This window comes from Carassius auratus, unplaced genomic scaffold (assembly GCF_003368295.1).
Source record: "Carassius auratus strain Wakin unplaced genomic scaffold, ASM336829v1 scaf_tig00217023, whole genome shotgun sequence".
NCBI lineage: Eukaryota > Metazoa > Chordata > Actinopteri > Cypriniformes > Cyprinidae > Carassius > Carassius auratus.
This window is the reverse complement of record NW_020528856.1, coordinates 85180-108574: the sequence shown is the minus strand read 5'-3', so window position 1 is coordinate 108574 and position 23395 is coordinate 85180. Positions and strand designations below refer to the sequence as shown.

The window sequence follows — 23395 nt, the reverse complement described above, 5'->3', positions numbered from 1 at the left end:
GATTACGTTTCTGTTTGAATGCATTTTAAAATGTAATTTTATTTCTGTGATGCAAAGCTGAATTTTCAGCATCATAAATCTAGCCTTCAGTGTCACATGATCCTTCGAAAATCATTCTAATATGATAATTTGCTGCTTCAGAAACATTTATTATTTTCAATTTTGAAAACAGTTGTGCTACTTAATTTTTCTACGAAAACCATGATACAGTACAATTCAAATGAATCAAATTCTCACTTAAAAGTAATCTTTACAAGCGCTAATAATTAATTAAATTATAATATTTAGCGAATTAAAAAAAGTACACTTTTCGAACTTTGTTTTGAATTGATAGATTAAAAAATTATTGCTGCAATTCAACTTAAAATTGCACGTAAAATTAACTAATTAATTAAAAAGAAACAGCAAGTACTTTAAATCAAACTTGAAATTTTGCGGTAGAAAAACTGAAATCATATTCTAATAATCATTTTAATCCAACTTCGAAAACTTTTTTTAAATATATATACGCACTGCGCAGGTTTGGACAGAAATATGAGCTCATTAAAAAATTGTATTCTTTTGAAACGGACATCTTAAATACAACTTAATTTGTTGATCCAGTCAGACGCGGGAAACGTGATATTTGGTTGCCATGGCTTAACTGTTTTGTTAGTTAATTCTCGTAATGTTTATATTATATTATTTATATTATATCTTTATATTCAGCCTTTCATCACCTGTTCGCGGCCATAATGCATCATTTTAGACCGAGCCGTTTCGTGACGCAATCTTTCTCCCAATGTTTTAGGCTTTCATTGTGTCAGAAGCTTCACCGTGAGAGGAAAACTTCAGAAATGTGTCCAAACTCTGCAGCGAGCCAAGCGCCGAGGCGACGGCTCATACTGCACTTGGCAGCCAACCAGGGCGAGAAATTAACCGTGGTTTACTAGAGTGGCGAAGGAAACAGAGTATCTATTGTTAATAAAGTAAAGCACAGTCGGCACAGCTTTATTTATTTGCTTTGCTTAGTCTCTTTCTCCCTTTTCGTTTGCCATGTTACACGTTTAAAAGCAGCAAACTTTGAGCTGTCCGTCAAGTGCCTAACTGCCCATGAGAGAATGTGTAGACGGCGGGACGCTTAGGAGGTGGCGTCACATACGAATCTGCCATCCATTGCAGAGATGTTCTATAAATTGGGCGTTTATTGTGAAGCAAATGCTTCTTTGTTTGTAAATAAATCCAAATATGCACCATTTGGTCCATTCAGACTTGGGTTTGGGATCTGTTAGGTCCATTGAGGTTTGTAGGTTCTGTACGTGTCCCACCTTGCTTGGGTTAAGGATATCCAGAACGGAAAAACCAACATGCTCACGTGTGTTTGAAAATCGAAAACTGTTTGGTGTCCAGGGCAGTCTAACGGAAAAACAAATAGTGGAAATATTAGTTGAGCTGCTAGATGAGTGTAATGAATTGATATTTCATTGCCGTGTAATGCTGCAGGTACATGCTCTAATATTCACAAATGCTTGAATGTTGAATGTTGTTTATGAAGGGGCTCCTTCATGCTATGAAATAGTCTGCAGTGGAGAGGTTGGTGCTGAAGGATAATGCCGCAAAATAAATCATTGACATCTACTCTTGGAGATGAGCTTCTGTTTTGTTAGATTTATTTTGACAGTGACTTTTTTTATTTTTTTATTTAATTCATTTTAATTTTATATAATTTGTTATTTATTTATTTATTTTGGTTGGCTCTATAAGTTTCAGATTCATTCTGTTCTGTTCAATCTATTTGGTTCCTTCGGTTTTGACGGTTTGATTCCATTCAATTAAATTCTGTTTGATTCTAATTGATTCGGTTTCTGTTGGATTCTGTTCTGTCCGGTTCTGTTTCCTTGAAGATAATTCCAAATACTTTGCAGTTCTGTTTGGCTGTTCTTGATTCTATTAATTTGGTTCTCTTTGTTTTTTAATCTGATTTCCATTTGGTGCGAGGCAGGTCTTTAGGTGTTTGTTGGATATTGTTCTGTTTGGTTTAGTTCTATTTGGGTAATTCCAGTTCTGTTTGCGTCTTTTGAATTCTGTTCTTTCTTTTTTTTTTTTTTTTTTTTCAGTTTTTTCTTCTTCTTTTCTGTTGTTTTTTTTTTTAATTATTTTATTATTTAGTTTGCCCAAGTCATTTCTGTTAGCTTCTTTTTAAAATAATCCAAGTATTTTGATATTTGGTTCTATTAAATTCCTCCTTATTCTATTCATTTAGTTCGGTGTATTTTGGATTTGATTTCTATCTGGCTCTTTCCAGTTCTGTTTGTGCCTGTTGGATTCTATTTCTTTTTTTTTATTTTATTCTATTTGTTTCTGTTTGATTCAGTTTCTTTTGGATTCACTTCTGTTTGATTATAAATCAGTTTTTTAATATATATAATATCCAGATATGATTTGGTTCTGCCTGATTCTATTCAGTTGGGTCTGTTTATTTATTTAATTGTGTTTTTGATTTGATTTCTATTTGGTTAATTCCAGTTCTGTTTTTCAGTTGGGTCTGTTTATTTATTTAATTGTGTTTTTGATTTGATTTCTATTTGGTTAATTCCAGTTCTGTTTGTCTGTTTGATTCTTTCATTTTTATTCTGTTTGTTTCCTTTTGGCGTTGTTTGTTTGTCTCATGTTCTTTGATTCTCTTGGGTTTGGTTCTGTTTGTTTTTTTTTTGTTTTTTTTTTTGCTTCTTTTCTGTTCAGTTTGGCTCTGCTGTGCTTGTCTATTCTGTCCAGATTGGTTTTATTGAATTCTTTACTCTTTAAACACTGAAGTCAGTTTTGTTCGATTTTGTTCGACTCCGGGTTCACTGGAGTCGTCGCTCACCCCTGATAAACACACGCCTCCCGAAGCTGCTCGGCGATGAGCCACAGAGTCTGACAGAGCGTGTGGGTTCATGGGTAGACGTGGTCTTACCCGGCAGCAGTCAGTCTGAGCCGGTGGTCTCCAGAACAGACAAACAGCCCATTAAAGTGACCTGTGCTTCCCTGCAGCCGGCGGGCCGCTCCTGTCCCTGCGGTGACTGTGTGGACTGATTCCAGCGCCGGCTGCGAGGGAGGGGCGCCACTGCAATGGCCATATTCATCTGGCACGCTCTCACCCAAACACACTGCGCCCGGCAGGAACTCATCAATATCGCCTTTTGTCTCTCCGGCTCTTCACAGCTGCTTTTAAGATGCTGTGTTGCAACCACGTTTGCAGCAAATGCTGATAGGATCGCGTGTTTCGCACAGGAGCTTAACGCTAGACGTAGCAAAACATCGCAATAATCCTTTATTCTCTCTTGCCCCACTACACAAACTACGCTGTGTAGCGTGAGTTGCCTTTGTCCTCATAAGAGGTTCATGTGCAGCGCTATAAAATGTGCTGCAGCTTGTAGAAATGTGTTTCTTATGAAGCGTCGACGCAAAGCACGTTTGTGTGTTCAAACACAGCATAACGTGTTTAATCAATACAATACGCATGGTTTGATGTGATGCTATGAGCGAAGTCATTACTGCTGATGAATCGCTGAAATATTTTTAAAGTCTGACAGTAATTGCCTTGAAAATTTGTTGAAAGCGATGGATCTGCTACCAAAGGTTTGAATTAAGAGACGCAACGTTTAGCGTGCTAACAACAACAACATTCCCCAGACATATTTTAGGATGTTATGCAGTTACCCAGGCTCTATAAAATGTGTTTACTATTTACCAAACTCCTTTTTTTTTTTCTTTTTTTTTTTTTGGATCCCGTCTAAATTGTTGAATAACATTTTAGTAATCAAAAAGCATGTCTGAGTATTTAAAACCACAAGGACCCCTTATGATTTAAGGACCATTTATTAAAAGTTGAACAAAAAATACATTTTTAGGGCCCTGTGAGATCAGTGTTTTTCCAAAATTCTGGGTTGGTTTAATCAAGTGGTATAGTTAAATATTTATAATCCCAAGTATTGTCTGATCAGTTCAATTAATAGAGCTTTGAATAGTTTAATAATTTATAAATTTGTACAATACTTTTCAAAAAAAAAAAAAATTGGGGTTTGCCTTTTCATTTTTCTGTAATTTATTTTAATGGTTTACATTTTTGTAACAAAAAGCATATCGTATTAATAAAAACCACAAGACCTACACAATTTAACAATTATTTATGGAAAATTGACCAAAAAATTTGCCCAGGTTTAATTTATTTCTCAATAAAATAAAATAAATTCTGGATTTTTATTTAATGGTATAATTATGTTTTAATAATCAACAATATCTAAACAATTTAATACAATATTTTTTTTTTTACTATTATATTTAGTATTATTTTTGTTGTTATTATTATCTGCTTTAATTGTTCTGGATTTATGTTTTAATAAAAATATATTATACAGTGGTGAGTATACAGTCAAATTCTGGAACATTTCATGTTCTACAGTAAATTCCAATTTTATGAATGGATTTTGTGATTCCATCCAGATTTTCTGCATCGCTTCAATCATAAGGCTAAATGTTAGCTAAAAAATTACCTTTTTTTTGTTTTTTGTTTTTGGAATGAGCATGTCGGCTGCATGTAATGTAAAAATACACAAATATGTATATTTTTAGATCGATTTCAAGCAATCTGACGTTCTGAAATGAGTCCGAGCACAATTCATAATGTGGCACGTTTGTTTCAGATTCTCACACAGAGTTTGAATATTAGTTTTGTGTGTCAAAGTTTTGTCCCAGCTGTCAAATTTTCGCTTGAAAGTTCAAAAATGGCGATCTAGAGCTGGCTAATGAAGTGAGTCCTTGTTGGTGGTTATTAGAGAAAGCCTAGCTCTTCCAGGCGTGTGAGAAACGTGGCTGCCTGCTCTGGCTAGGCTGTGGCTTTGAGAGAAATAGCCAAATAGTCAGGATGCCAGCTCCCATCTGGTTTTGGAGCGGCGTGCTATGAGGAACGTACCTCATACCGTCCCCGATGACCCGCGGGCCTCGCCGCTGCTTTTAGAAGCACCAGGAAATGTGTTCTAGCATCTCTTCAGTGTTAATGGGGGCAGAAGCCTTTCAGAGAGAGCGTAATTACCCCACAGCTATCCAGATTTGATGCGCTCCTTGTTTCGCCATGCATTTGTTTGCTCAAAAAGCAACGTGTTTTGGACCGAATTCATGTCTTGTTTGTAGCGACCCGGCCTTCTGACGGATGAATCCTTCAGCCTTTTTAGACCTAGACTGTTTTTTTTCCTGTGTTTAGGCTAAAAGCATTTTCTGCTGGTCAAAAGCTAGCCTAAATAAAAAGCCGTTCATTCCCTGGCTCCTGCTGACGACACGTTTGCATGATGCAGAAAATGAGGATGTTCTCGAGCTAATGCTTGAGGACGTCTTTTTGCAGTTCTCTCAGTTTTTTTGCATCTTTTGTTGGGAACGGTGATTGGTTTTTGTATCGTTTCGAATGATATTTCAGTGATTCTACTAAAGGATGACTTGACAGCATTTGAGTCTGTCAGAGTTTTGCACAAAGCAAACAGACCTTTCTCTGTAATAGCTTATGTAAACTAAAGGAGATGTTTGGAAATAGACTCATTGCATTGTGGGAGGCAGAACCTCAGCATGTCTTTTAAAGCTGTTGCTTCATTTTATGTATACATTTTGTGAAGACTGTCAGTCGGTATACATCTATATCTAATACAAATAATACTTCATATTTAGAAATAAATAAGGCTAACATTTAACAAGTAACATTAAGATTAATGTTTAAGGTAAATGTTTTACATTTTACTTCCAATTTATCATTTTCATTCTAAATTTTAATTACTACAGGGTTATACTGTGGTTAAAGTTTAGATAAACCTTTAGTATAAACTTAAAATAAAATAAAATAAGAATTTTTCTAGTCAACAGTTAGTATACATCATATTGGTATTTGTTATACTTTTTTTTCTGCCAATATTAATTGTAAAAATGTATCTATTCAGATTGCATTATTGAGAATATATATATATAATATTTTGCAAGAAAATTATGCCTATTTTAGGACCTTTTTATAAATATATATATATATATATATATATATATATATATATATATATATATATATATATATATATATATATATATATATATATATTGCATTTGTGACATTTAATATATTTTATCCACTTTTTGGGATTTTAAAAACTAATCAGTTCTATTTAGCAAGAATATAAGGCCTATTCTAGGACCAAAATATATTTTTATATATGTGGTATTTTGTGACGATAGCTTGATTTATCTTATTTTTATTTTTTTGTGTGTGTAAGTTTATATTTTCATGACAATTTAGCACATTTTATCCCCATTTAATTTTTTTTTTTTTTAAAGTTAGACTAGTTTATAGTTCAACTTAAGCTGAGTTCAGACTGCGCGATTTTCAAAGTAGTCGACTTGGGTCACTGTTCTTTTCACACTGCATGACTATCTTGGCCAGCATTCAGTCGCTGCTGTGTTCACACTTCACGATGGATCGGCGTACAGAAGGTTTCACAATGCATGAGTTTACAATAGGAGGAATCACTGACAACTCTGTCTGGCACGCAAACTATGTTTCATAACCAAACACACGCGAGATTTGATGAGGAAACAACGCGATATCACACGTGCAGGACCGGAGTTTTCACGTGAGACTGGGATAGCTCAGATGAAACGTCAAACAGACACGGGTGCTCCTGCTAAATTTACACTAATTTATCTTCCATTTCATGGGTCCAAATAGACCGAGAAGAAAGCCTTTTTCTGAAATGAAGCCATACTTGCTGATATTGCTGACTTGCTGTCGGTCATTGCAGATGTAGTTTTCAGTCTGAACACTTTTCAGACAGCATGATTTTGACTCGTCTGCTATTCTTTCAGATCGCGTCTTTGCTCATTCACACGGCGTGATTGTCACTCGCGTGAACAAGCTCAGATTTACATGTGATTTAGGGCATTTTTCGGCGATTTCTCAAAACCTGTCGGCGAGCCAAAAACTTGGCTAAAATCGTGCGGTCTGAACGCGGCTTTACTGAAAAATCAATAATATATATAAATGTATATAAAAATAATACAGATTTTCTTTTTTTCTTTTTTAGTCGTCAACTGAAATTATTACACGTAATAGTAATATTTGTTATATAAGATTTGTGGTCACGTTAAATTTATGCATTTATTTTTTTACGAAATGTCCTTGTCCAGACGGTAATTTTGATTACTCCATTACAGTACTGAGAATTAAACTGTTGTTTGTTTTTTTCTTTTTGTTTGTTTTTTAAATATTGTTGACATATTCTTCATAAGACTCCATTTAAACAGTCAAATCAGCAGTGGTAGACTTCATTACATCATAAATTTGAATTTGTGGAAACCAAGGCAAGTGAAGTTAAGCTGCATCCGCGAAGTCTTCTCCGAGTGGCCGTGATCTTCCTGACATCTGGCGTAAGAACCATCATGCTCTCATTTCCAAGCGCTAGTTACTATTGCTAGCGGCGTATTAAATTCTCCATTGGGAATGTGAGGCTAAAAATAAGGAAGCATCTCATCATGTAAACAGTAGGATATCGTAGCCTCGATAGTCGTTCTTGACGTCTTGTTTATTGTGATCGTCACACAGCTAATGCGTTTTCTTGTGTAATAAGTCTGAAGCGCGAAGGTTTGAGTGTGAAACCGGATCCTGGAGTGGCTGTTGAAGGCTGAGGATTCCTCCCTCGAGCTTCATTTCCAGGCCTGTTATGGAAGTCACATTTCCAGCGGCATTGTCCGCGTGTGTTTGTGTTCACAGAAGAGGCTATTGGCACATCCATTCAAGCGTGTGATCGCTAACCGTCCCGCTCGCCTTACGTCATGGATAGCACGGCTCATGTTACAGCTTAAGTGTCCCTCTTTTATCCGGCCGATGGGGAAGAGAAATGGTTTTAATCTGCAGCGCACCTTCGGCGGGCCCCTCGTCTCTCTGGTGTGGCCCTGGGCTCTTGTGTAAACTCACTAACGGCCCTGCTCTGGTGTCTCACAAGCTGCTGGCCCAGATCTTTTGAGAGCTTTTGGAAAGATGACCTTTTGGGTTTTACCCAAAGAAGCTTCGCAGAATGAATCCGCCGTCAGATGTGTGGTTAGAAACCGTCCTGGATGCCGATTGGCCAGTGGTGTTTTAGGACAGTTTTGAATTGTGTTTTCTGTTTACATTTAGTAATTTAGTTGTGTTTTTGTTATTTTTATGTTTTTAATGTCTGTAGTTTTTATTTATTTTGATTTTTAGCGCTAGTTATTTAAGTACATATCAAATTAAGCTAAATGAAAACAAGACATGCTTGCTTGACAACTAGATGAAAATATTAATTTTATTTCAAGAAACATTCTAGAATCTGTATCTTCTATCAGAACAGTGTTGATGTTGTTGTTATACATGTTTATTATTGCTTTTCTAATTCATTTGTTTTTGTTTAGATTATATATTTGTACTTTTTTTGTCTTTTAACTAAAATACCTTTTTAATTCCGCTCATTCTTTCCTACGTTTTTTATTCTATCATTGATATTAGTGTTTTCTTGTTAGGGTTTTCTTTTGTTTTGTTATTTTTACTTGGGGTTAGTTACTTTTTCATGTATGTTTTTTGTTAAAAAGATTCTGTTTGTTGCTATTTATTAGTTATACTATATTTGAGATTTTATTTGTTTGTTTGTTTACTGTTTTTTTACAGCATGATAGAAAGTAAAGAAAATATACTTATTTTCTAAATGTTTACACAGTGTTGACTGTAAAAATTTTAAGTATGTATCTTGTAATGTATTTATTTATGTATGTATTTATTTAGCTCGGTTCATTTGTTTTTAGTTTTTTTCTTTATTTTAAGAAAAAAATAAATGCATTAAATGTTTCAATTAAACAATGCATTCAATTTTTCAATTAAAAATATTCTGGAATTTGAGAAATGTTCGGAAAAATCTAAATAAAAATAAATAAATACATAGAAATAATACTGATTAAAGTAGTTTAGTGGCACAGATTTTAAATTATAACTAAATATAGTATATATGTAAAACTAAAATAATTTGTCGTCATTTGTATGTTAGTTTTATTTTGTATTCTAGTGTAGATTCAGCAGTTTGTTTGTTTTTTTACCAGTTTTTATTTCATTTTATTTTAAGAAAATTTTAGCACACGGACTAGTGGACATTTTTTATGACAGTCTTATGTCCTTAATATTTATTGAATGCAGTCACAATTTAATAAGAATAATAAGGCGTTTGTTTCTGCTGTTTTGTGAATCTATTCCACCTCAGCAGCACACAGCGTCTCAGACTTTATTTAAAAATGTGCCGTGGTCTATTTTCCGCAGTTGGTAGCGTCGGTTGACCCTCTCGGCTGCGGTCAGGTGCTGTTTCGTTGTTTTGCACGACAGTCGGTGTGTGTTTGAATGCAGAGCTGTTACTTTGACACTCGTCTGTGCTCTGGTTGATGGTTTTCATGATAAGCGCATCGTCGAGTTTCAGACACGCTGCCAGTTGTTTATCTCTAGATCTTTCTAGATCTTCATGCACTAGTTCTTGCTTGTTTTCCTCGACTCTGCAGCTCTTGGTGTAATATTGAACTTGTTGATCAGTACATACCGCAGATCTGATATTTCTCGTACAGTTTCGGTACTCTCTGTCTTTTTCAGCACTTATGAGGAGTTCATCTTTATTTCATCAGGATCAATCGACCAGCTTTTTTTCAGCAGCTCAAAAGCCCCCCGTGTTCGTTCCCAGAGCGCGGTGTAAACGGGCAGCAACCTAAAACCTGACGTCACCGCAGTGACACCCTATAAATCAGGCTCCTAAATGACGGCTGGGTGTCTGCTTTCAGTCGGGCCGAGGCAGGACGCGCCCCGAACGGCGTACGGGGGAAGAGCAGGTTTGATGGAGAGGGAAAGAGGAAGTTTGTGGAGCGTGTGAACAGACGGGCGCGTGAGGTCTCATACGATCACACAAACAAGTGCTGTATCTGTTTACAGCCGACCTTGGGAATGTTGACCAACACAATAAAATGTAACCTTGTCCTCATTCAGATCTGAGTGCCGTGCCACAATAGAGATTAATAGAGCATAATGGGAATTCATTCATAAAGTCTGTTAAGTTTGTTGTCTAAATATTCGAATTTATTTCAATGAACCACAGTTTTGCGTGCATTTTGTAAAACTTTTGTAAAAATGCTGTAAACGCTATGATTAAGATGTTTTAGTGTTTTTGAGAAAAATATTCCTTTTGTTCCCATAAAAAAAGGTAAACAATAATTTAAATGTATACAAAGTCTATGAAAAGTTTACATGCATTTTATGTTTGTTTTTTCACCAATAAAAACTTATTTCAATAAAAAATTATTTAGTAACTTTAATATGTTGTAGTAATGAAAAGTTGGTTTAAATATTAAAGTTATTTTTTATGGGACATTTTGCATGCAGCCCTGTTACTGCGTTATTTTTTTTTTTCTCAAAAGAATTACAAAGAAAATTCTTCAAATTTTGACACTTTAGTAAAATTTTTATAGCATGACAAGATAAAAATGTTTCATTTTCACACAAATTACAGCTGTAGTATTTATGCTTAACAATTTAATTATTTTACCGAAGTTATTAGATCAGATAGTGATTAAAAAATATTTTTTGAAAATAAAACTCACTCACTTTTTTATTTTAAACATTATTTTAATTATTTTTTCTTTCTTTTTTTATTATTGTATTTATTATTTCACAGCAAAAAATAATGAAGTCACTAGATGGCATTTTCATCTCTTTTTTTTTCTTCATGTTTTTTATTTTTTTAATTAAATTCTGTTAAAGGTTCATTGCTCAAATAACATCAGATGAATAATATGAATATTTGTAATGACCTTTTTTCTAATTAAAACTAGTAGGCCTACACAATAATAGGTTGTAGACCTAGATCTATTATGTAAAAAAATAAAATAAATAAAATAAATAAATGGTAATAATATTTGTATCCCAGATTGGGAAACAGGCTTGCAAAAAGCTGTAAATCTCATAAAAATCTCAGAAAATAAAACCACCTCCTATTGTTGACTATTTCTTAAAATAGAAAACACATTTTGAAGAGTTTCAGGCTTTAATTACCCTATTTATGTGATATTTCATCAGATTTGTGTGTGAATTATTTTCTGGCAGTCCTGGATTTTGGCACCAGATTGTTGTAAAGATATTATTTGTGATTTCTGGTCATATTTTGATTCTCCCCTCCAGACTTTTCCTCCGAGGTAAACAGGCTGAAGTGTGTTTGTGTCTGGCAAACGTTTGCTGCATGCTGCGTGTTGCTATGGAGAGATGTTGCAGTTTTATGATGTTTGCTCAATTATCTTTAGGGAGCTGATGTAACAGATTCTCGTGTGTGTGTGTGTGTGTGCAGGTCATGAGGGTGAAGGGTCTTCAGCTCGTCTCGATAGTGCTGCTTTTCTGACCTTTATGAGATCAATGGTCTCTGTGTCAGTCAGGTTTCTCTGTAGTCTGCGTCAGCCGGTTATTTTAGCGAAATCAAGTTTGCACAGTTGCTTAAGTGATGATCTCACAGAACCTGAAGGACATATCTAGGTAATATTATACCTCATAATCAAAATAAAAGAGTAAGGAAGTAGATTTGAAAGAATTAAAGGACTGGTTTTAGGATTTTTGAGTTCTGTAAGAGTTCTGTTAGATACTGTAATGCAAAACAAATGGTATAATGTTTAATATTTATTTTTTATTTTTTGTAATGCTATTATTAGTTGTACTGCCTTCAATATATAGTCATTTTAACTTTAAACATTTTAAAATATTATTATTTAAAAAACTTCTTTTAGAGCTTTGTGTACTATTCTCATTACTGTTATCTGAAACAAACTGTATATTATTCATATATATTTTATATAATGGTTCTTATAATGGTGCTATAAATTGTACTGCCTTTAATATATGTTCATTTTAACCTGAAGGATTGATTTATGCCAAATTGGATGTTTTCTTTTTTTTTTTTTGGTGAGTATAATATAGCAAATAGATGTTTACAATTTATTTTTTAATATTTAATTATTGTAATTTTAACTTTTTAAACAAATAATTAAAATATATATATATTTTAATTTACTTTTTATATATTTTTATTATTATATATTATTTTTTTTTTATGCAAAGTGTAATTTTTTTTGTGTGTGTGTGTAAAATGTGTGAAACGACCTGGATGTTTTATTGTGAAATATATCCAAAAAGTTTGAGTTTTATGAACAATTTTTATTCTCATTACTGTAATGAAAAACAAATATATTATTTAGTAAAAAAAAAAAAAAATAGATAGATAGGCTACTAATTTAAATTGAAAGACAATTAACACTTTTTACAAACATAATTATTTTTTTCTTCGACGTGAAGTTTATGTAAAATGGGTTTGCTTTTTGTTTGTTAGAGTGTAACATGATCTGAAACGTTCTTTCTGAGAATCACCCCAAAAGTTTCTTTCTGCAAAATGGATTTGTTTTGCGTTTTTTTTTGTTTTATCTTTTGTTTTATCTTTTGTTTTGTTGTGGTTTTCTGTTTAGTTTTGTTTAGTTTTTGTTGTTGTTGTTGTTTTGTTTGAGTGTAGTACGACCTTGAAATGGTCTTTGTAAAATTCACCCAAAAAGTAATACTTCACGTGAAGGAAGCACCTGAATCTCAATGAGCTTGAGTTTTGTTCTGTGAATCTCTCAACAGCAACTCTGTGGTTTTATTTTTGGTTTTATCCACACACACCGTGATAAGACGAGGTAAAACTGCCATTCCAGCCTGCGGTGTGAAAACCATTAACCCTGATAACTGCTGTCTGCACAAACGAGGAAGAAAACCCCGAGTCTGTTGAGATCAGCCGAGCCTCAAAGACTTTGACACCTGCTCACACCACAAATCACATGCTCCCTTTGTCTCCTGCAGAAACACAGTCGACAGAACAGCTCTTTGTTTTCCTGCGATGTCCTTTGAGTGGAGATCTCGCCTCTGAGAACTCGTCCTAATCTCTAAATTGCACGTTCCAGCGTTGTTTTGAATGATCTCGTCTGGAAATGTCTTCGAATGGGTGTTTCTGTACACTTCAGCGTTTCGCATGAATAGGCCGCGGTGAATAATATTTCGTAATGATTTCCAGCGCCAAACCAGAGGAAACCCCCCCCACCCCTTGAAAAAGGCCTGAGAGATTTCTTTTGATGGTGAATCAATGGAGCAGCTCTGAAAGGATTTCTTGATGTTATCCATTAGCAGATGCTCTCTTGTCGCGAAGCGCTTTGCTAATGAATTCTCTCGGCCTCGTCTCAGCGTGCGCGGGTTTGGATTATGAATGAACTCCGAAAAGCTGCTGCGCGGAGACACGCTTTATGCATTATTCAGTGTTGATAATCTTTCATGCTCCTGTTAGGACGGCCTTCACGTGCGCTTTTACGCACTCTATGTTTACACTAGGGCTGTCACCGTCGTCAAATTGTGGCGGGAGGTCAGCTGTCATGCAAATAATTGCGGCTTTTGCATTTTTTTTTTTTTTTTATCAAGTGCAGCTGAATACACATTTGTTTCATCTCAAAGTCCTTTTTTTCCGTATCGCATGCAGAAATTTTAGAAAAAATATTAAGACGCAGTTAACAAATATTGATAAGTTAGATTAGGTATATTATTTAAAAAATATATATATATATATTGTAGAATTTTAAAATGGCATTTTTATTATAATTGTTTGTATTATAAATGTTTACATTTTATTTTTTTTGTGAATGCACCATTTTTATTTTTATAAACAAAAAACATTGCTTTGATAATGAAGATTATATCAAGTTGTTAATAAATATTTATAATTTTTTTTAATTTATTGCAGTGAATATTAATAGAATAAAAGACAAGAGGCAGCTGTGCTAGACATTTTGGATATTTCAAACTTCTCTCGCTCTTTTCTTTCTTTCTTTTTAGAGGTGCTTTTGAAATCATAGTTTTTGTCTGAAATAGATTTTACTGTGACTTTTAGGCCTCTATGTAATCAGTATATTTTTTTTTCTAAAAAGTAATTACTTTGCATTTACATTTTTTTTAAATTACATTTTAATATGTAAACATTTAATTCAATTTTTTTTACCCATTTTTGACAGTTAGATTGTAATCATCACAAAGCATGTCTCTTTAATTGAAATCATGAAATGTATTACACTGAACAACAATTCCATTTAAATTTTCCCGGAATCCTGTGTTTTCTAATATAATTCCGTTTTAATGGTTTAATGCACTTTTAACCATAAAAACACACGTCTGATCAACTGAATTAATAAGTAGGGATATATTCAAATATTCACAATATAAGGGCCCTATGACATTTTTTTTTATTTACTCAAAGTCTTTTGTCTTTTTTTTTTAGGTTTTGCTGAATTTATGGTTTAATACCAATCTACTGTGAAACATTAACAATTTAACTAAAGGGATAATTCACCCCAAAATGGATATTTAATCATAATTTTTTTTAAACATGTCACTCCAAACCTGTATGAGTTTCTTTCTTCTGTTGAAGACAAAAGAAGATATTTTGAAGAATGTTGGTGACCAAATACTAGATGGTAACCAATGGCTTCCATAATGTTTTTTTTTCATACACATTCTTCTAAATATCTTATTTTTTTTGTTCAACAGAAGAAAGAAGGTCATAGAGGTTTGGGACAACGATTGTGTGTGTGACCTAGTTTTCATTTTCGGTTGATTCCTCCAAATGTAATCCAGTAGAAAAGTAACCGTTCCTTTCCTAATAGCATTCCTCTCTGTCTGTCATTGCAGTTTGCCCCAGCACGGATATCCGCAACAATGCGACCCACCTGCGCGTTCTGGAGAACTGCACGGTGATCGAGGGCCACCTGAAGATCCTGCTCATGTTCAAGCCCAGACTGGAGGACTTCCGGGGCTTGAGCTTCCCGAAGCTGGTGGTGATCACCGACTACCTGCTCCTCTTCCGTGTCTACGGCGTGGAGAGTCTGGGTCAGCTCTTCCCGAACCTCACCGTCATCCGCGGCAACAACCTCTTCTTCAACTACGCCCTGGTCATGTTCGAAATGATCCAGCTGAAGGAGATCGGCCTCCACAGCCTGACCAACATCACGCGAGGAGCCGTACGCATCGAGAAGAACCCCAACCTCTGCTATTTGTCCACTCTGGACTGGTCCAAGATCTCCGACTCTGTGGAGGACAACTACATCGTGTTTAACAAAGATGAGCGGGAGTGCGGAGACATCTGCCCGGGAACCATCAGGGGCACCATCACCTGCAAACAAACCACCATCAACGGGAACTTCGGCGAGCGCTGCTGGAACCAGAACCATTGCCAAAGAAGTAAGTTGTGCTTGTTCTTCTTTCAGCGCTGCTTTTGAAGTTTCTAGAGTAACGGTCGTCCTCAGTTTTTATTTATTTACTACATCTTTTCAGCTTCCTTGGGAGACGGTAGTAGGCCTATGTTTTCGATTAAAAAGGAACCAAAAGTCAGTGGAAAAGAAAATGCAGTGGAAGTCAATGGCTACCAGCAGTTTGATAGCGTCATTCTTCAAAATATCTTATTTTGTGTTTAGCAGAAATGCTGTTGAACACAAAAGAAGATCCGCACGGTTGACGGTAGCCATTGACTTCTATAGTATGGAAGAAAATATAATGGAAGTCAATGGCTACCGTCAACCGTTTGATAGTGTCATTCTTCAAAATATCTTATTTTGTGTTTAGCTGAAATGCTTTTGAGTACAAAAGAAGATCCGCACAGTTGATGGTAGCCATTGACTTCTATAGTATGGAAGAAAATACAATGGAAGTCAATGGCTACCGTCAACAGTTTGATAGCGTCATTCTTCAAAATATCTTCTGTTGTGTTCAGCAGAAAATAAGAAACGCATACAGGTTTGAAACAACTTGAGGGTGAGTAAACGATGATAGAATTTATTTTTGGGCGAACTGTCACTTTAAATCGTCCGTATCTATTTGGCTACAATGCCTTTTTTGGTAGAAATGAAGGTTCCATAGATTAAAAATCACCCATTTTTTCAGATTTAGAGCAGATATATATTGAACATTGTCTGAGAAATACGCAGGAGAAGGTTTCTGTAGTAAACATAGGTCTGATTGATTTGCAAGTCAAAGCTGCTGGTGTTTGGCTGGAGGTAGCCTCTCTGGTACATTACAGGACAGTCTGCCAATACAAATCTCATCTGGCGGTTCAACGTGTACAGCGCCTGCTCGCTATTCACCTCACACCCCGTTCAACCTGATTCAGCTCAAGTGCCTTGTTTACTTCCACCTTTTTTGGAGGGGGATGATATGGACGGGCTCAGTGCGTCTGTTCAGCCTAAAATGTATCCAGGAATCAGTCGATAACAAGTTAAAAGATGTAATTTCATGCAGCTAAAATCTAAACCTACTGTATTTGCTGGTTTCCTTTTAGGAATATTTCACCCAAAAATTAATATCTGTTGAAAAGTTACTCACCAAAGATGTAGGTGAACTTGTTTCTTTGTTAGGTGTGGAGAAATTTATCATCGCATGACTTGCTCACCAATGGATCCTTTGCAGTGAATGGGTGCCGTCAGAATGAGTGTCCATACAGCTGATAAAAACATCACAATAATCCACAAGTAATCCACATGACTCCAGTCCATCAATAAATGTCTTAAGCAAAACGCTGTGCATTTGTAAGAAACAAATCCATCATTAAGAAGTTTTAACTTTACAACCATTGCATTTTGCAAAGACATGACTCCGTAATGCATAAAATTGCTTTCAGCAGAGAAAAATCTCCTGTTGTTGTCCTCTCACATCAAAATCCACGAACGTATTTGTTTAGAACAGTTTTCTCTTGTAAACGCTGTTCGATCTGTGCAGATTTCTCCCCTGATTCAGACGAGATGACTTTTTTTCACTGGAGAAAGCAACATTATGGATCGAGAAGCAACGGTTTGAATCTGACGAATTTTTGTTTCTTACAAACACACAGCTTTTCACTTCACAAGACGTTAACTTATGGATTGGAGTGGTGTGGATTATTGTGATGTTTTTATCATCTGTTTGGACTCTCATTTTGACGGCACCCATTCACTTCAATGGTGAGCAAGTGCTAATAATGCTAAATTTCTCCAAATCTTCTCCCATGAAGAAACTCATCTAGCTACATCTCAGACATCATTTTTGGGTGATCTGTTCCTTTAAGACTGATGTTCAGATTACCCAGTGAGCATTTGGTTTTGCGAGTATGTAGTTTGTACAAACCTTACGAGTGAAATCACAACTGCATTCGTAGATCTGTAGATAACCCTACAGCATCTGTAGATAACCCTACAGCAAGATTCCAGATCCCGAGAGAAACAGGCGCTCTCCGCCCGTGCCAAATCAACAAAACCTGTGCATGTTTGTTTGTTTGTTTAGCCTGGCGTTCATGTTTTCTCGCTCCTCCGCAGCTAATAATAAGGGGAAATGGTTTGTGTTCCAGATGGAAGGTTTTTGACTTTCCTTTGCATTTAATTCCAGAAGGAAGTTTCCTACATAGGTGTGTTCTTCCATTTTTATTTTATTTCAAGCCAACGTAAAAGCAAATGTAACCCTGTTTTAGTGTGTGGCATGATTGCATCTCCTGATATTGTGGTGATAAACAACAACACCAGCCATAATAGTAATTTAACTAATATTAATAATAATGTTGTGGACCATATTTAAATATCTTTTTTATCGCTATTAATAGCAAAAAAGATGATCATAATATTTTATCATAATAGCATCTCTGTTTGTAAACGTAAGTAGCAGAAATGCTGTTGAGAACAAAAGAAGATCCGCACAGTTGATGGTAGCCATTGACTTTTATAGTATGGAAGAAAATACAATGGAAGTCAATGGCTACCGTCAACAGTTTGATGCCATCATTCTTCAAAATATCTTATTTTGTGAAGATGTTGTGGCGATAAACAACAATATCAACCATAATAGTAGTAGTAATAATAATAATAATGTAAGTAATATTAATAATAATGTTGTGGACTATATATATATATATATATATATATATATATATATATATATATATTAGTTGTTGTTATTAATACAAAAATCATATTTTATAATAAATTACACCATTAAAATATTAATTATTTTAATACAAAAATCATATTTTATAATAAATTACACCATTAAAATATTAATTATTTTAAACGCAAGTCATTTATTTATTCATATCTTTGTTTTATTATTTTTAGCAGTATGTTTTTTCCTTCATAATATTCATAATTATATTATGCACGTCATTCTACCTTTTATTTATTTCCTTATTTTATTTATTTAATAAAAATGATTCATTAGATGATTAATTATCACATGGACTAACAATATTGTGGACTATATTTAAATGTTTTTTAGTAATAGTAGTAAACATATATAAAAAAATAATTATGCCTCATTTTTTTTTTAAATCTAGTAATGTATTTGTGTATTTTATTTATGTTTATAGATCGTAATTCTAACTTGTGATATAATTGTTTTTGTTTATTAATCAATTTATTTATTGTTATTAATATTAAAAGTTTTTATTGGTTATTTATTACAAATATTAATAATATAGTGGACTATATTTAAATGTTTTAGTAGTGTATTATTTTAACATTTATTTATGCTGTGCAATTTATTTATAACATTGATAAAATTCATTTTTAATATTTTTATTCATGCAATTATACCTTTTGTTTATTTTCCTTTTTCATATTTTGTTTTGATGTTATTCAGTCAGCACAGTATATTAAGTAATAGCTAAATAAAAGAAAATAGCTAAGTAATTCCATATGATAATTTAACTTATCCAGGTCTTGTCCCACTTTTCACAATTTAATCAATTCTTTATAAATATAACCAATGAAATATAACTGGAAATTCTGTTTTGCATTACTTCATAAATGCATAAAACATTTTGTGTTGACAATCAGTAAAAATGAATCAGTAAAAATGTCCAGCAAATGAATTCTCGTGGCGAAAGCGCGAGCCCTTGATTCATTCATGAATGCAGTGAGTGTTTTGAGTGTAAGCAGGCGTTCAGTGTCAGGAAGTGTTTTAAGATCGAGCCGGTGGATGTAGACGTGAGCTTGAGTGCAAAGATAAAATCTGTGCAGGTGTTTCTGTAAGCGCCGCTTTCCATTCTTAGCTTGATGAAGAAAAAACAACTCCACATGCTTCAAGTAGAAAGCAAATGTTTAGTGTTTGCTTCATTTGTTACCCAGGGAACGTTTATTTTTCTTTCAACAAAAGAAATCTGTCATTCATTTTAATACTTTCAGATAAATAGCTTGGTTCTTGTGTAACAACATTAAAATGCGTCCTCCTTGTTCTCCATAAAAGCGTCACGAACGCAAAGCGTGAGGCGAAGGCTCTCTTCTACAGAAGACAGTACAAACAGATGAGCTGTTCAGATAAGTCCTATCTGCTCCTCTGGCACAGCGTGTTCTGTTATTGTGAGCGTTGTTCTGTTGCGCCGACAGCGGCTCTTGCGCAACCGGGACGTTTTCAGGTCAAAGTTCAGCAGCCGCGGATTTGCGCTTTTTTGTTGTCATAGCCATTTTGTTCTTCTGTGCTCAGAGCTTTGTGGACGTGATGTCAGTGTTCATCTGGACCAGTCGCTTTGAATTAACTTGACAAGAATGACTTTTTTTTTTCCGTTTACTAGTTTTTCGTCTAAACTTACTAATCTGAGACTACTCCTCTAAACTGCTGAAATGTTCTTTAACAGCTTGTTAAACGTAATATTCGAACAATAATGAACAGAAGCTAATAATATCATAAATCTTAGTTTGCTTTGAATTGTGGAAACTTTTATTTTTTTTATTAGTAGTAGTAGTAGTATTTTATTTTTATTATTAGTTATTATTTTATAATTGTTACAGTTCATATGATATATTATTACATAATAATTTAAATGAAATTTTCATTATCTATCAACATGTTATTATGAAGAATAATCATAATGTAATAAATACTACTATTAATAATAAATGCAACATTTAATAATAAAGTAAATAATAATACAAACTTATTATTATTATTTTCTTGTTTTACTAGAAATATATTGTGTTATACAACAATACTTTATTTTAAAATAATAACTGGGATCATTGTTGTTATTAATATTATTACCGTAATAGAAGTAAATAATAACAATGCATTAGCAGTGATATTAAAATTGCATATGTTTAAATAAGAATTGTAAACTTAATTGAAAATTATAACGTATAATAATAAAAATAATGCATATTATTAAATATATAAAGAATTATATAAATCATTATTTTTTTGTAGTGTAGTAGTGTCAATATATTTTATATATGAAAAATGTTAGATAAAATTTAAGCTTTGTTGTTATATAATATTTAAAATAATAATAATAGTAAAAAAAATTATAATTTCTTATTGTGTTATTGTTATAATTTTTTATATGACATAATAATATAAATGATGATGGTGATGATTATTATTTTTATCAACATGTTATTAGTTATATATTTGTATTGTATAAAGGATGTAGAACAATCACTGGTATGTTCCTGAGTTTTAGCTGTGTTTTGGTTTCCTAGAAAAGGAGGCGGAAAAAACTAGCCATAAAAACAGAAGGAAAAATGTGGCGCTCAACAAGTGCTGACGTCCAGTCATAAATCTCCGACACATTCACCTCGGCGAAGATAACAGGGTTGAGTGAGTTCAAGGAAGCTGCTCTTCTTCTGTTTTCATGGTCCAGGTAAAAGATTCTGGAAGGCGCTTGATATCGAATCTCCTGATCTTCAGTCTGACCTTGACTGAGAAACCCTTTACAGTTGCTTGTATACTTACTTTGTTTCTCCAGGCGTTTCAAGCCAGATAGGTGACCCTGAAATCAGATTGAATTCGGTTTAAAATGATTTTCAAGGACACTTTGCAGGTCAAACTCCTTTAAATTCCTAACTATGGTGCATAAATCCGTGAAGTGTCGGGTGATGCCTGCGGACAGGTGGATGCTATAGCTCCCGTCTGCTGTTAGGCGAAACGCTTTTCCAAGTATCAGCACCTCGGAAGTGCCGGAGGGTAAGTGTGCATTTCCTAACCGTCTAAGAGTGGGTCATTTACTTCCCACCTCGGAGTAAAGAGGCCCTCAGCGAGACAGATAAGGAGCCGTGAGGATTCTCTGCTCTCTTCCCCACTGTATCCGACACTCGTTTCACACTAAAATAGATTGGCATCGTCTGCACAGCTTGAGCAAGCCACAGCTTTATTGTTTGTAAGCTTTATTGTGGGGCTTCTCCGAATTTTGAAGAAAAAATCTCCAGGCTCCTCTTCTGACAGAATAGAAGTCGCTTGAAGCACTTGATTTGATTTTCTTTAGCAGGAGAACTCATTGGTTGCTGTCAGTCAGAGAGCCTTATAGTAAGGCCCAGATAAAACCTTGTTTTTTTTTTTTTAGTTTAAATGCAGCAAAACCGAGCTTAAAGTATAGCTTTCTTATTGTCAAATTAGCTTAAATATTTTTTTAAAAAATGTGCTGAGACAGAGAATTTGCAGAATTTTTACTATTTAACCTATCTCGAATTCTCCATCTCTTTGTTTTCTAATTAAATGTAACATTTCTTTTGAAGTTTTGAAAGAATGCTGTAAGAGTCGAAAGTATCGTGGTTTTGTTAGGGTCATCAAATTAGCATAAATTAGCCTAGAACAAACAAAAGACATAATCAGTGGAATTTTTACGATTACTCTTCCGATTGTTTGTATTCCAATTGAGTGTAACATTTCTTTTTCGAATTTTGAAAGAAAGCGGTAGCTTCCCATCGTCATTGTCATAGGACTGTTTGATTTTTCTTTTGTCACCATTTTTTAATTTTATTTTTATTACAATGCATTGCAATGTTATTTTACTCAAAATTAGAAATTTTACGAAAGTAGTGAACATTGAAATATGACTCTTTCTGTCCATTGGTTTTATCCAATGAGTTTAACTCAGTAAAAGTTCTTAACCAGATCTGAAAGTACTGCTTTTTTTTTTTTCAACATTCCGAAGCGTTCTAATTGTTTTTTTCCAAATAAATTTTTTTTTTTTTTAATTGGCGCTCTATTATTCATTCATTCATTTAATGTTAACTCTACTTTTTTAATTATACCCCAGTCTTAAGTTTTGCTCACACCAAGAAAGAGAACTAAAACAATAACTATATTTACATGATTATGACACACATAATGATTATTGTGCATTTTAGTTTTCTGCTGCTTTAAATTTGTGAGCAGTTTTTTCATTGTTGAAGCATTTGGTTGTTTGTAATATGTCGTTTTCCCAAATGAGTCGAAAGATTGCGAAAGTTATATAGTAAATGTTTTTTGTTATGTCCAGTGAGTTAAATCGTAAATCGTTGCTTTTGGTGTGCACACACCATGATGATAATTTACAGAATTCTTATAATTGATGGGTGTTCTGTGCTCGTTTTTTTCCGATTCAATGTAAAATGTATTTGAAAATTGTGTTAATTTAATCAGTTATTGTTAAATGTTTATACTTCGGTCTTGATGCGCATTCACACTAAGAACGATAACTGTATTCACACCGATGTGTGATCACGAATAATGTAAAATTTATTATGCATTTTTGTCGTCTTAAAAACATATATATCTGCTTTCCTTATATCTGAAATGACTTTCATCATCAGGCCCTTTTTATTTGCTCTGCCCCCCGACTGCCTATCGTATACCATTTGTAATCAGTAACATCAAGTCCCGCCTTTTGTCCTTTTTGTCATTGCTGTATTTTTGTTGACTATTGTTTAGCTTATATTGAAATACACTGACGATTTCTATTTCCATTTCTCATTTTTTGCCTATTGAATTGTTTAGCGTTAAATTATACATATAAAAACATGTTTATCTATTCAAAATGAATAGCTTTAGCTTTGTAAGTGGCAATAACCCGCACTGAAATCACATTCTTTGGATTTTGTGATCCAGCAGTGAATTTCCTCCCACTTTTTACCTTTAATCTTACAGTTATGAAGGCTAAATCTGTGGTTTTTGCACAAAGCCCCCTTGATCGAGGAGCCAAGGAGGCGAAGCATGATCCCCTCGCTCGGAGATCGGCTTGCACGTGAACACGGGGGTTTTAGTTACCCGTGTGTTTGAACTTTGACACAGATACTTTCTCATCGTATAGGCTCCTGAAGTCGTCCAACCCATTAGCACCACTGAAACACTGGCTTGTGCAACACCCGAGTGTTTGTGACCGTTTGTGTATGTAAAGGGGAAGTCAATGTGTGAACTGTTTTGGTTTTGCAGTTTGTGTATGCGTGTGCCTATAGGTAAAGAGTGTATGTTGTGTCAGGACAGGAAGTATGAGGCCCTCTGGCAGCTGCCAGCCAGTGATCCTCACAGACAGTGAAGCAACAAACT

The 23395-nt window shown here is 34.3% G+C and overlaps 1 protein-coding gene across 1 annotated transcript in view; it reads left to right on the top strand.

Moving 5' to 3' along the window:
• Nucleotides 1-23395, top strand: part of LOC113099711 (insulin receptor-like) — a 73031-nt gene that overhangs the window by 8740 nt on the left and 40896 nt on the right. The window contains exon 2 of the mRNA XM_026264642.1: nucleotides 14774-15322. Coding sequence (XP_026120427.1) covers nucleotides 14774-15322 — 549 coding nt within the window. The remainder of the gene's footprint in view (nucleotides 1-14773; nucleotides 15323-23395) is intronic.